At 35.9% G+C, this 15038-nt stretch overlaps 1 protein-coding gene across 3 annotated transcripts in view; it reads right to left on the bottom strand.

The window, feature by feature from the left end:
• The window catches only part of CASK (calcium/calmodulin-dependent serine protein kinase (MAGUK family)), a 428386-nt gene that overhangs the window by 14230 nt on the left and 399118 nt on the right, over positions 1-15038 (bottom strand). For 2 of the 3 annotated variants that reach the window (XM_006894973.1, XM_006894974.1), the window contains 3 exons: positions 10333-10448; positions 1230-1295; positions 1043-1123 (listed from right to left, as the gene is read on the bottom strand). In XM_006894973.1, the coding sequence (XP_006895035.1) occupies positions 1043-1123; positions 1230-1295; positions 10333-10448 (263 nt within the window). Of the gene's footprint in view, positions 1-1042; positions 1124-1229; positions 1311-10332; positions 10449-15038 lie in introns of all 3 variants that reach the window. The other variant, XM_006894975.1, reaches the window with a different exon arrangement.

Below are 15038 nucleotides of genomic sequence, written 5' to 3'. Positions count from 1 at the left end.
ATAAATCAGACGGCATTCTGGATGAGGGTGACCTCATCAAGTCTCACAGCTCTCTGGGGCATCAGACATAACAGTAAGTGATCCCAGCACTGCTGCAGAAAGACATCTGGAAGTCTGACAGCATGGAGCCAATTCCTTTCCATTTTCTCCAGCAGCTCTTAAAAAATCATTCTCTTTTAGAGCCTCCTATCCTGCTGGAGCTTCTGACCTAAAGGCACACTTAGTTTAGGAGAAAGATGGACAATCTCTTCACTTGTGATTTACTGCCTCTGAAAACCCACTGGAGGGTGGTTCTTACTTGGATAGCACACAATTACAACTACAACCCTGAACAAGGCTCTAGTCACCAGAAAGCTTTGGGATTCAGATTTTTAAACTTTAGAATAACAATGATGATAACCATAAAAACCGAGAGGGGTAAGATGGATACTCTGCATCCAGCAACTTCTAAGTGCTTCATACACATTATTTCTAATACTCTACAACCCTGGAGGCAGGAAATATTTCACTCTACATTTGAGGACACTAGGAGGACTAAAGGATAAGAAGAAAATATCAGAAATAAGAATAATAGATATAAAGAAAAATATTCATAATAAACAATGATACATTAGCTGAGCTATCAGATTGGTAGGTCAAAAATTAATATTATTAATATTAATAAATATTAATAATATTATCATGGGGAAACTATACAATGACTAACACTTATTTTTGTGTAGATTAACTCATCTGGGTAAAGTTTATGAGACACGATTGGAGAAATTTGGTGATAAATATAATGAGTAAGCCTAATTTTATTAAAAATTATACATATCCACATAAAAAATCAACACAAAACTAATGCAAGTCCTTATGTTTGTGCTAAGAGGAGTTATTCCTCAGTGGGGTGGAGTTACTGTTAACTCATTTTCTTCTTTTTTAATTTTCCCAATTTCCTGCAATAAACAGTTATTTCTCAAGTAATCAGTAAAAAAAGAAGAGCTATAATACCAATATTAAAAATTTATAGAGAAAAATGTAATTGAAAGACATAGCTTACGTGGAATAGGGTATGCAAAGCGGTCCGGGTGCTTTGTAATGAGGGTGTTTTTTATGTGTCTTCTCCCAACACCATGTGCACCTATGTAAGTTTTTAAGAAGGAAGTTAACATTTTAAAATTATCAATAATACTCATAAAATATTTTGAAAGAGAAACTGAAAATGCTACTTGTATAATCAAGCTTACCTAATAAGACTAGTGTTTTCCTTTTGAATGCTGGCAGTTTTACTACTTCTTCATATGTAACGAGATCTAATTGATCAAACACTAAAAGGCAAAGATTTATAAGAAAGGTAAATTTGTAGAATGAATATGTCATGTATTAAATGATACTTTTACTGGCAAAACTACAGTTACAGTAAAAACCATGTCTTGAAAAATATTAATCCAAGTTGTAATTTACAGCTTACAGCCTTATTTAGGAAAAAAATTCATTTCAAGCTCATGAAATGCACTTTCAGAGCAAGGGGCATCCAAAAATATAGGTTAAGCACATGCATAGAAATCTAATTTGAAAAGACATTGCATATCTTTTAATGCAGTGTCCAGCAGATCATATGGATGTTACCAATTTCACATGCTGTTCCCATTTTTGCAATTCTAAGAAATCAGCAGTAACAAAAGTCTACATACAGTGACCAACATGAATAAAGCATGAAGGCAACAAAAGTTAACTGACAGAGTGGCCAGCTAAATAATTTCTAGAGATGGATGAGAAACACATGGACAGTTAGTCTTTAACTTCATGGTTCTTTCAACAGAGTTGATAGACGTAGCATTGGCATGCTACGTCTTTCAAAGTCAAGTTCTTCTGTAACTATGATTTCACAGCTTTGGAAATGAACATCTCATAAGTTTTGTTATACCCCAGATACCCATTTGATGAAAAGTCGTGGGCATGTAAGCAGGGAAACACTCTTCCGCGGGTCCCATACACTATCAGCCAGCCTGTGAATGGTAAAATCAGGATGGACAGAAATGGAAAGAAGCATGAGGTAGCAGATAGAGTCCGAGCCTGGAAAGCTTTGCAGAAGGGGAGTTCTCTAATCATTACAGACTGAGGTGAAAAATCCTTAAAAATATTTTTAAAACCTCTCTCTTAACAAAACTACTGCAAAAACAATTCCAAGCAATTGTTTCCTGAGGGGATGACCATTCTTGTTGAAGTTCAATGTAGTTCAGTTCTCACACACACTTGAACATTCTCACAAGGGGACGAAAGTCATGTGACTACATTTCTGTTAATAATTTTTGCATTGTAATATCCAAATATCGTCAGGTGCAAACTAAACTTCTTTCTTTCTTTTTTAAAAGAAAGATATTTAATAAGTCCTGAATTTTAGAGGGATTGGAATTATTTCCATAAAATTGATTCCATACTAAATGAAAAGAATCTGGATGTTTCAGTCAGTCTTCTCTCTGAAACAATATGGCCAAATGGTTTTGTGTATCAAACTCAATCCATAATATTTATGATCTTCCCAGTAGCAAAGAACCCTAACCTACAAAACAGTTGCACTAAGAGTTGGAAACAACCTAAGTGGCCATCAACAAACAAATGGATAGAGAAGTTGTGGTATATTCACACAATGGAATACTACACTGCACTGAAAAAACAAGGAACTCATGAAATATTATACAAAATGGATGATCCTGGAAGACATTATGCTGACTGAAATATCTCAGTCACAAAAGGTCAAATACTGCATAGTGCCACTATTGTAAAATGGGACTGACATCAGGGTTGGAGGGAGACTGAGAAAGATAGGATAAATTATAAATACTGCATTGAAACAGATGAGGGAGGGAACTGTTTAAAAGGGATATATGATTGGATATTATTGTCATGACAGGAGCCCAGAAAGAAGGCTGCATAGTGGAGTGGACTTGGAGGGAGAGATTGTATAACAATGAAAGAATTTTTCTTTTACTTATCAAAGAAAAGAATGAACTGGAGGGGAGGTTGGACAGGGGGGAAAGTGCAACAATGAATGAATGGAAATCCAAAGTCTCTGTAAACTTTCATTAAAATTAATTAATTAATTAACTAATTAATTTTAAAAAGGGAAAAAAACAAAACAAACAAGAGTTGCACTAGGTTAAAATAAAAAACAAAAGTATCATTCTCAAAATTCTATTTTTAAAAGGAACTATAACATGTTAACAGTAAGACTTAGTGCATGGTAATGAGTATTTGTGCATTTTTGTTTCTTTTGAGGACTTGATTTCCTATTGAATAGAATGCTTTTCTCAAGCAACAGTTGGAAATAAAAAAAAATTTGGTGGGTTTAGAATGGGAGACTAAAAATGTGAAAGAGAGAATGAGGCACTGGAGTGACCAGACTTACCAAAAAAAAAAAAAAAAAAAGCAAGAGTGCTTATGGCATTGTTTTTTATATCTATCACTCACTATGTCAGATTTTCCTCAAGTATGCCCATGAAAGAAGTCCATCAGCAAATGGATCTATTTTACTATTAAAAAACTCCTACACAAACATCTCATAAAAGAGCAAGATGGTAAATAAACTAGCTTTCTGCATGGTATGCAAAATCTGCTCCCTCCTCTAGTGGGCTGCCACTTTCTAGCTGAATTCCTACTGCATGAAGACTCATCATTTTTTTTTAAGACTTGCCATTTTTAATAAACACAGAAGAATGAGTTAGATATGAACAATCAACACCACAAACAAGTAGATGATCCAAATGGTCAAAGGGTTGTGAAACAACAAAAAAGGGCATTTTCAAATAAAGATATATAAGGAATATAAGGAAAACATTCAGAGACTGAACTTTTAAAGTTTTAAGGTGCTTGCTGATTTTTTTGTTATAAAAACATAATGAAAGGAAACAGTCAAAAACAAATCAAGAGGTATAGTCACTCAACAGGTTACTTACATGCACAGAGGCCATTGGGAGTAAGACGGCATGAAAAATGTACAGGGGTCATTGAAATATGGTTTTTAATATATTAGTAAAATAAAAATATAATATGCACAAAATAAACTTTATCATGCAATATTTTAAACACAGGCAAATAAATCACATTAACTAATAAACTCATTTTAATAAAAATTCAACTATATCCTTACATAAAAGTTAGTGAATTTTATATAATAGCAAATACATAGAAATTTTATGTGGGAATAATTATAAAAAACTCTTTTCCAAGAGTGTAAGTGTGGAAGCCTTTCACTTGATTTTGTACCTTTCTGCACTGTTCATATTCTCTAAACAGAGACGTCTATGAATTATTTAAAAAATATGTCCACAGGCCAGCTGGGCAGTGAAATTACATAACTTAATATAAATTTAAATATATTGAAAATAGAGTTCTTTAAGCATACGACAATGCTTTTTACACTAAATACATATCTTCTACATATATACTTTTCTTAAAATTACATATACAAATCTATTCCCAAGGTTTCAGAAATACTACCTGGCATAGTTTGCTCTAAATACCTACCCTGATTTCCTGGTAAACTACTCAACATTAGAGACAAGTCTTTTTTTCCTGAATACTTTTTCATGCTTTCCCTCCTTTTAAAAAAATTATTATTAAGGAGACACGTCTTTTAAATATTCAAGTAACCACTTTACAGCTGAATATTTTCTGAAAACATCCTCCCCTCCCCCCTTAACATATAATCCTTTTCTTGTTTTGAAAAGCTACAAATATTTTCAAAGACTGTAAAAAGCTCCAATTTAAAAAATGCACTGCATAGTGGTAACACTGGGCTAAGGAGTGCACTCTCAAATAACTGCAGCTAATGTGTTTGAATGATGTGGGTCAGTGCAAGAATAAGGAGTAGTAGGGACAACAGGTCCTGGAAAATGAGTGTTCACCCAAAAGGGACATTAATAGAAAGGTGGCCCCAAGTGTAGTCACAGCAAGATTTTTTGGGTTTTTTTTTTTCCAAGGGAAGTCAGAAGTCTAGTTTTTCATGTTAAATATCTTGATTTTTAAATGTGACAGCAAGTTAAAATTATTATATGGGACAAACAAGATGTACTGATGGGTCAGTTAATGGGCTGGGACTTGATAATGTGAGATATAGGTAACATAGTTTGGACAGAACCCTGTCTTTAGCAGCTTTGTGGAATGTTCTGGAAGTAACTCATTCTAGTGTTAATATTCTTATCAAGTATAGATATTGACAAAGTTCTTATCTTTACTACAAATAGTAAATCTTTGGAATTTGAGACAGGAAACAAAATTTATGGCGTTTAATATAATCTGTGGAGCTCTGGTTGTAAGAATCTGCACTACAATCTTGAAGGCAAGCAGTTTGAATACACCAGCTGCTCCATGGGAGTAGGATGGGCCATCTTCTCCCATGAGATGAAGTGCCTCTGAAAACCCACTGGAGGGTCAGCTATGGGTCAGTTCTGACTCGATGGTACACAACAATAATAACAACAATATGATTTAGTGAATACTCTGATAACAAAAAAGAGTATACTGAAATTTAGAATCAATTTCTAAAGAAGCAAGAGGAAAACCTTCAGAAATATGGTTTGATGTGTGGTTCATGAGTCATTCGGCTAGTTTGGGATACTAAAGATTATCTCAAAGCCTCTGTCTTACCCATAAAGGTCAACAGTATTAGTTTATCTTTTACAGCAGGCCATTCACTAGGGTGAAATTACATTATAGCTGAAGGTAGCATGGCTGATAAGATATTTGGCTTTCTTTTTTGACAAGTTCATCCCTCATAAAGGAAAAGTTATCACCAAAAAATTTTTCCTCTAAAATTTATAATATGGAAGAGTTGATTGGTAAAATAGAATAAACTCAAAGAGATGATGACAGAAGAAATGTTAAACCTGGTCAGATTTGAGAAAGCTCAGGGGTAAAAAGCTGAGGATCTTCTCACAAGCAGGGGAACAAAGAAAGAGAGTATACCAACACAAATAAGCCTGACAATGTACTGCAAAGAAACTTGAGCAGTTCTGTAAAAACCTTCTTAATGTGTAAACCTTCTTTCAAATGGCATAAAGAAGAGCCTCATGTGCAACAAAATAACACTGTCATGTAGAAGAACAACCCCTTAGGCATGCTGTGGATGCTTATGATTCCTAAGTAGAAAGACCTCTGCTTAGGAAAATGCTGAAGATAGTAAGAAAATAGTCTTACTTCTAAGTCTACAAGAAAGTAGAATTGATGCCTTTGAATAGTTTAGGTGGTGTAATGCCAAAACGAGAGAGAGAGAGAGAGAGAGAGAGAGAGAGAGAGAGAGAGAATGAGAGAGAGAGCACTAACAATCTTATTCTATGCCTATTAGGCACCTGCCTTCTAGATATAACAAAAGAGATAACCTTTGACAGGCGATAGACATGTTTATCAGAGAGCTAATATTTTTGATGTTGTGAGGTGCTGTTGAGTTGAGTAGACTCACAGTGATCCTATGAACAGCCAGCCTGAAACCTGCTATATCTTGTCATCCTCATCATCTGAGACACAAGAGCCCACTGCTGAAGTCACCATGTCAGTTCATCTCCTTGGGGGTCTTCCTCTCCTTCGCTGATCCTCTATCTTTCCAAACATGATGTCCCTTTCCAAGAAATAGCCTCACCTAACTATATGTCCAAAGTATGAATGGTGAAGCTTCATCATTCTTGCCTCCAAGGAGCATTCTGGCTGTACCCTTTCCAAGATTTATTTCTTTGTCCTTTTGACAGCCCCTATATTCAATAATCTTCTCCAGCACCGCAACTCAAAGGCATCCATTCTTTCATCATCCTTTTTCACTGTCCAGCCTGCAGGTGATTGAGAAGACTACAGCCTCAATCAGGTGCACTTCAGTATTTAAAATGACCCCATTGCTCTTCAGTGTTTTGGAGAGGTCCCTGCGACCAGACTTTTCCAATGCAGTATGTCTTCTGATTTTCTGAATGCTGGTACCAAGGGTGATGATTGTTGATCCAAACAAGATGAAATAATTGACAGCTTCAATCTCCATCTATCACAATGTTGACTTGTGGTAAGGATCTTTGCCTTTTTGATGTTAAGATGTAACCCACACCGAAGTCTGTAGTCCTTGATCTTCTGCAGCAAGTGTTTCATATCTTCCTCACTTTCTGCAAGCTATGTTAGCACCATAATGCAGGTTGTTGATGAGTCTTCCTCTAATTCTGATGTCATACTCCTCTTCATACACACCAGCTTAATGAGTTATTTGCTTAGCATACAGATTGAATAAATATGAAGAACGGATACAATTCTGACACAAACTCTTTCTGATTTTAAACCATGCAGTGTTCCCTTGCTCTGTTTGCGCAACACCTTCTTGGTCTGGATATAGATGCCATATAAGTACAATTAAGTGTTCTAGGATTCCCATTCTTCTTAACATGAACTATAATTTGTTATGATCTATGCAGCCAAATGTCTTTGTGTGATCAATAAAATATAAATAGACATTCATCAGCAATGATATCCCTGGTACCATGGCCCCTTCTAAAACCAGCTTGTACTTTAGCAGTTCCCTATCAATATACATACAGGTCTAGCCATTTTGAATGATCTTCAACAATATTTTGCTTGCATGAGATATTAACTATACAGTTCAATAATGTCTACATTCTGTTGGATCACCTTTCTTGGGAATGGGGACAAATATAGATTCTTCTTGTCAGTAGACCAGGTAGCTATCCTCCAAATTTCCTGGCATAAACTGGTGAGTACATCTAAGGCTGCATAGTTTTTAATGAGAGACAGTAAAAAAAGTACTCAGCTTCATGGAGAGATAACCATTTATCAGGCTCAGAAATGGAAGAATCTTAGAATCACTGCATTTTAGAAAAGAACTTCAGGATTCAGAATTGGCATTCCTTATTTTGAGGTCCACAGCTTCATCTAAACTGTGTGGTTATGCAGAGTCATAATTCCTGGTCCTGTTTCAGGTTTGCTATGAGTTGTAGTGAACTCTATGGCACCTAACAACAACATTGCGCTAACAAGGTATCTTAGTAGCATAGTGTCTAACGTATATATTAATCTGCTAACCCAAAGACTGTTGGTTCAAGTCCATCAATTTTGTGGGAGAAAGATGTGCAGTGTTCTGTAAAGATTTATAGCCTTGCAAACCTGATAGAGGCTTGCTATGGAGTTGGAACTGACTTGACAGCAGAGGGTTTGGCTTTGGGTTTTATTACAGATGTGTCTGCAGGACCACTATCCATCATCTATTAAGAATCAGAAAAATGGGAACAATGTAAGACCAGTGATACCTCGATGTTTAAAGAATGAAAAAAGTAAACTTTGGAAAATATTGACCACTAAATTAGATGTGGATTGTCAGGGAAATTACTGCATGAAAGAGTCAACTGATGTTTTAGGAATACATAGAGAATTCTAATTTTTCAACTTGTTAACCTACTATTCTTTTTCTTCATAACGGAATTCTTTAATTCAACACTTTTTAGTGTTGGCAAATAGAAAACTCTTGTCTACATGTTCCCCATTAGTTGTTGTTGTTAGGTGCCATTGAGTTGAGTACGACTCATAGCAACCCTATGAACAAAAGATCTGAACCTAGTCCTGTCCTGCGCCATCCTCATACTTCCTGACACCCAAGAGCCCATTGCAGCAGTCACCTTGTCAATCCACTTGGTTGAGGGTCTTCTTTTCCTTTGCCAACCCTCCACTCTTCCCAACATCATGTCCCTCTCAAGGAACAGCACCTCCCAGCAAGATGCCCGAAGTATGTGAGGCGAAACCTTGTCATTCTTGCCTCCAAAGAGCACTCCAGCTGCACCCTCTCCAAGACATATCTATTCCCCATTATTAGAGCACATAAAAATTATGAATAGAAAATTTTAACCAGTCACTTCTTGGCTTTTGTATTGTTGATCAATTTCTGTATCATCTATATTTTTAAGTTGTTTAAAAAGACAAAGACAAGTATACACACTAGGTGTGTGTGTGTGTGTATCTGTTTATTAACACATCTTTTTGTGAACCTGCTAAGAGTGTTAGCAGCTGATGGCAGTATAAACAATTAAGGAGACAATGATTAAGGAGACATTTTATTTCTACTATCACCACAGTGAATTTTAACCCGCTACTTCGGATTTTAAAAATTAACAGTTGCTAAACTGCATTTAGTAAGTCTGCATTAAATATTTTTCCCTTTGTACAACAAAACAAAACGCCATTATAATACTAGTGCTCTTTAGCAGAACATAATTGAAATGGTATATTCTGTTGGAAAGGAAAATGCAGTGCAATGCAGCCAATGTGAGGGAAAGACTCCTCATTTAACTCAAATATTTCAAATTAACCCACGTGGCCACTCACATGAATTACATATAATACATTATTTTGAAAACATTTACTTCTGTTCTCTGATGGAGAAATGAACACTTTTTTTCCTTACTGCATCTTAACACATTAATACAATCTACAGAAAATATAGTTAGTAATTTTTATACTTTATTGAATTGAGTATGCACCATTGAATTAATTTGATTTTTATTACCTGGTGTTGGATTTCTGGTGCTATTTCTAAAACCTTGGGAATTAATCTAATGCCAATGTCAGGGCTTTTATCAGAGGGGGACTTAGTGTTCCATAACTTTTTTTTATATTAAAGAAAGAAGTTACTGAAAAACAATTCAACTCTATACATTAGCATGCATTTTCTTTAAGCTTAAGCTGTAACCTCTGAGTCTTCTGGGAATTCAACTCCAATGATAGATTATGCTTTTTTGGTATCCATTTCAGCTTTTAAGAAAGTAAGTTTTTAATTTAGAATGACTACAGTCTTTCACATAGATAAACATACCATGTAGAGAAGGTCAAAATAATGTTCTTGGTATTTTAGGAACTAAGAAATATCATGAAGACTTGTAACCAAACTAAGTTAGTATCCATGTTATCTGTGCATTTTCAAACCAACCACTTATTTGCAGCATAACTTTTTAAAAAGTGTATCTTTGCTTTTAGATATATGTCAAAGGGCCCTATTCAAAGGCCAGGAGGAAGCCAAACTATGGAAGTAACAATCCTCCTAATTCAGCAAATACTCAAGCTCTCATTTATCAGAGGGGGACTTACTGTATTGACTTCTATTAGCTCGAGAGGATAATAATACTTCAAAGTAGAATCTTTATTCCTACAAAATATAATTCTGAACAATATCTAGCAAATAACAACTAAGGAGGTAGAGGTTTCTGAAAAAGTTTTTTAAGTTAATCAACTGAATTGATTGAACTGAAATATTACATCTACTTAGATCTTTGAGATGTTCAATCCAGCCTCAGTAAAAGCTGTACTCTTTCCTACCTGCATTGTGCTTTGCCAAGTATTTGTCTTTGTATTGCTTCTTTTTCTTGCCAAACCAGGTACAGCTGGCCTGCTGCTCCTGCTTGGTCTTCTCCATGGCAATGCAAGCCACTCGCCTAACAAATGCACACACACACAAAAAAAAAACAAAATTAATGTATAGTTTTGTGTTGATAAAGGGGGAAAAAGTCATTTGTTTGAAGCATTTACATGAATCAGAATAAACATACTCATCATGAACTTTTAAAATCACTCAGAAAAAGTCTGACTTTCATGACAATCTCCTCAGAAAGCTTTTGAAACATAGGCTTATATGTATCCCTTGATTCCTTAAGCATATACTATCCAATCATGAGGAGCCTAAACAGTCTGTTAGAGATAGTGGAATGCACAGTCAAGAAAAGCCTGGTTTGAATCATAGTTCAGCCATTCATTGGCTTAACTTTTATTGAGCAATTTCAACCTTTCTAGCAACATATAACATTAGCTCACCCTTTTATAGATGAGAAGACTGAAGGACTGAGAGGTTAAATAAATTGTTTTAAATCACACAGCTTAAAAGTAGGAGAGTAGGGACAGTCCAGTATTAGAGCTCTTAGTTATTACATTTTACTTGCAAGCTTCTTAATCTCTGTTATATGACTGTTGTAAAAGATTGCCCCCTAAAATAAACTCACTGTTACTGACTTTGTTTAGACTTATAGAGTCCCTACTGTTCACTGGGTTTCTGAGGCTGCCCATCCTTCCCCTGCAGATTGGCTGAAGGATTTGAACTACTAACCTTTTGGTAAGCAGCTTGATATGTTCTGTACTATGCCACAAGGGCTCCCTACTGCAAAATATTAGAACTGAAATGTAAATAATTTCCTTAGCACAGCACTAGGCACATAGAAAATGCTTAGAAAATGATGATTCTAGCTCATACTAAGAAAAAAAAAGACACTGTAATTAGATCCATAGTTACAATCACAAGCAGGTAATCATAATTTTGTTCTACTTGATTAGAGCATTCAGCAATTGTGACATGTGTAAATGTTGTTTTCTTAGGTTTTAAGATGTTGCCACAGAAAATTTTGTTAACCTAGTTTTTGCTTGGAGACCAATCATAGGGTCCCTGTGACTCCCATACACGGAGAACCCAAATCACCACCAGAATGATATACAATGCATTTTTAAGTGCATTTTCCAGAGAGGATGTACTGCTTTATACTCCACCAGCAGCATAGGAGAGTTTCTGTTGCTCAACTTCCTTGTCTACCCTTGGTATTATCACCTTTAACTTTAGCTGTCATGGTGAGTAAGAGCTTATCACTGAACTGTTAATTTGCATTTTACTGAGATTGAATATATTTTCTCATGATTATTAGCCATTATAATTTCTCTAGGAAACAGTGGTAGTTAGTCTTTCGGCCACCTTTCTATTCAACTGTCTTTTTGTCATGGATTTGCTGGACTTCTTTACATAAACACTTTTGTTAGCTATCTGTGGTGCAGATATCGTCTAGTCTCAGTCTCACTTTTTACTATTTTATGGTATCTTTTGGTGAGCATAGTTATCACTTTTAGTCAACTCTATTGATCTTTTCCTTTATGGGAAATAGTTTTTGCTATCTTGTGGTGTAAGGAATTCCTCCTTGGCAAAGTCTGCTGTTAAGGACCACTCCAGACTGCTAAAGAGCACTGATGTCAGTCTAGAGACTAAGGTGCACTTGATCCAGGCCATGGTCTTCTCAATTACTTGCTATGCATCGGAGAGCTGGACAATGACTAAGGATGACAGAAGAATTTATGCCTTTGAGTTGTGGTGCTGGAGAAGAGTATTGAATACACTATGAACTGTCAAGAGAACAACCCAATCTATCTTGGATAGGGTGAAACCAAGTCGCTTCTCGGAGGCAAGGATTTTGATGCTCTGCCTCTCATACTTTGGGCATTTGGCCAGGAGAGATCAGTCCTTGGAGAAGGATATCATGCTTGGAAGGTTGGAGGGATAACTCAGGAGAGGAAGACCCTGGATGAGATGGATTGACACAGTAACTGTGGCCAATGGCGGCAGGAGTGTCAGAGACAGTGAGACTGGCTCAGGATAGGAGCAAGGTTCAGAGCTATTGTTCATAGAGATGCTACGAGTTGTAGTTGCCTCAAAGACACATAACAACAACCACCTTGTCTCTGAAGGTGTCTTCTAATATAAACTTCTTAAGGATTTTTAATTTTATCTTTTGATAAACAGAAACTGATTTTTGTATATGGTGTGAAGTAGGGGTCCAATTTTTCCTTAACTCTGCTCACAATGAATATCCAATTGTCTACAGTGACTTAGTGATAGAGTTGTCCTTTTCCCACTGCTCTGCATTGCCATTTCTACTATATATCAAGTATCCATTTATAATACAGGGAAGTTTCTGAGTTTTCCCATTTTGTTCTGTTGGTCTGCTTGAGCATCTTTGTACCTGTATTTAGTTACTATAATTTTATGATGTTTTTGTATCTGGTGGAATAAATCTCCATCCTTAATCATCCAGAAGAGTATAATGGCTATTTCTGGTCCCTTGAATTTCCATGGAAAATTTCAAATTAGCTCATCAATTTTAAGAAAAGCTACTGGATTTTAGCTGGAATTACATTGGATGGATAAACCAGTCTGGGAAGAATAGGTGTTTTTATAATATTGTGCCTTCCAGACCACAAACATAGTATTTCTTTCCCTTTATTTAGGTCTTCTTTGATATCTGAATTTTACAACTTAAACATCTTTGTTAGGTTTGTTTCTAGGTTGTTGATTATTTTTTTAAAAAATGCTACCACAGCAGTTCAAAGCCACCAGATACTCCACTGGAGAAGGAGCTACCAATCGGATCTGATTCAAAGACACACAAGAAGAAAAAAATGCTGCCACAAATGGTCTTTGTTAGGGAGTCTGGTTGCCTAGAGGCAAGAAGCTGCACTGCAATTCCAGAAGCACTGGCTTCAAGGCCACCGGCTGCTCCGTGGGAGAAGAATGGGCACTCTCTTCCTGTGCAATTCACTGCCTCTGAAAACCCGCCAGAGATCAGCAATGGGTCGGTTCCAACTCTCTGGTACACAACAGCAATTTGTGGTTGTTGTTGTTGCTGTTAATATCCTCCCCTCCCCTAGTTTATGCTGAAACAAGCCCAGGATATATTATTCCTTCCTTCAATGTGCTTAAATCTCCCCCCCCCCCCCGTCCCTTTTGCAATTTATTCTGTTGTACTGTCATTCTCAAGTCTGGATTTTTTAAATTGTACCCCTGTGGTGTCTTCAGTATGACCCTCACTGACCATTGTATTTTTAAAAAATATGTAATTACACACCGAGACCTAATAAAATTCAGGTTCTTTACTTTCTTGGAATACTTTATAGGATTTTTATGAACGGCCTCTTTCATAATTTTTTATTTTCTCACTGTTGCTAGTAAACAGAAATACACTTATTTTTGTATATTGATTTTACATCCGTAATCTCTTATTAATTATATTTTATTCCTCTGAATTTCTTCAGACAAAACCATAAAAATTGTCATTCAGAATTGTCTCCAGAAAGTAGTGTTAGTTGTAGGGTTTTTGTTTTGTTTTTTCTTGTTGTGTACCGTCAAGTTGAATCCGACTGGCACAGGAGAGAACTGCCCCTATTTCTCCAGAACAGCATCTGGTAGATTTGAACCACATGACTTAGGGATTGCAGTGCAGCTTCTTACCACTAGGCCACCAGAGCTCCCAGTTGTAGGTTTGCTACAGATATCCTCTATTATGCTAAGGAAATTTCTTGCCATCAATAGTTTGTGAGAGTTACTTATGAGTGGAAGTCAGAGTTTATCAGATGCTTTTTTGGTATCAATTTATAGGTGTTCCTGGATGGAGAAAATGGTTAAGTGCTCAACAATGAGCTGAAGGGTTAGTAGTTCAAATCCACTTACATACAAGTACTGTGAAAGGCAGGCCTGGTGATCTGCTTCTAAAAGGTTAAAATCCATTTGATGACAACTAACAATGCTGATATGGCCATGTGGGTTTTCTCCTTTAATTTCTTAATATGGTAGATTATGTTGATTGACTTTCTAAAGTTAATCCAGTACAAAACTAATTGGCCATAGTGTATTTTATATGTTGTTATTGTTAAGTGCCGTCGAGTCGCAGGCATATTTTATATATAGCTAAAGATTAAACTCTCTATATATATATATTTCCAAATATGTATATGACATATAATATCTAAATATCTATATCTATCTATATATTAATTTAACTAACATTTCGTTGTTATTAATATCTATGCTTATGATGGCTACTAATCTGTAGCTTCCTTTTCTTGAAAGGTATCTGAGTATCCAGGTAATGCTGGAAAAAGTGAGTTTGAAAGTGTTTTTACCTATTTCCTTAAGGTGATTAAAAAAATTTTTTTATACTAGTTTATTTACAAAATTTCAGTACATTGTTTTTCACACCAGATCCTTCCCACCAGATCCTTCCATTTGCTTCACTCCTCATCCATCAAACTGTACGACCCCATGATTAATACGCCTCCACACCTCCTCAGCCTCCCTTCCTTGGATTCTCATACTCATTCTACAATAATGGTGTTTTTTTTTTATTTAGGTTGTTTATTTTTCATTTCAATGAACATCTACAGAGATTTTGGAATTCCATTCATTCATTGTTGCACCCTTCTCCCCGCACAAACCCCTC

This window comes from Elephantulus edwardii, unplaced genomic scaffold (assembly GCF_000299155.1).
Source record: "Elephantulus edwardii isolate Elephantulus edwardi_28Jun2011 unplaced genomic scaffold, EleEdw1.0 scaffold00152, whole genome shotgun sequence".
In the NCBI taxonomy this organism is placed as follows: Eukaryota; Metazoa; Chordata; class Mammalia; order Macroscelidea; family Macroscelididae; genus Elephantulus; species Elephantulus edwardii.
This window is presented reverse-complemented; position numbering and strand designations above follow the sequence as displayed.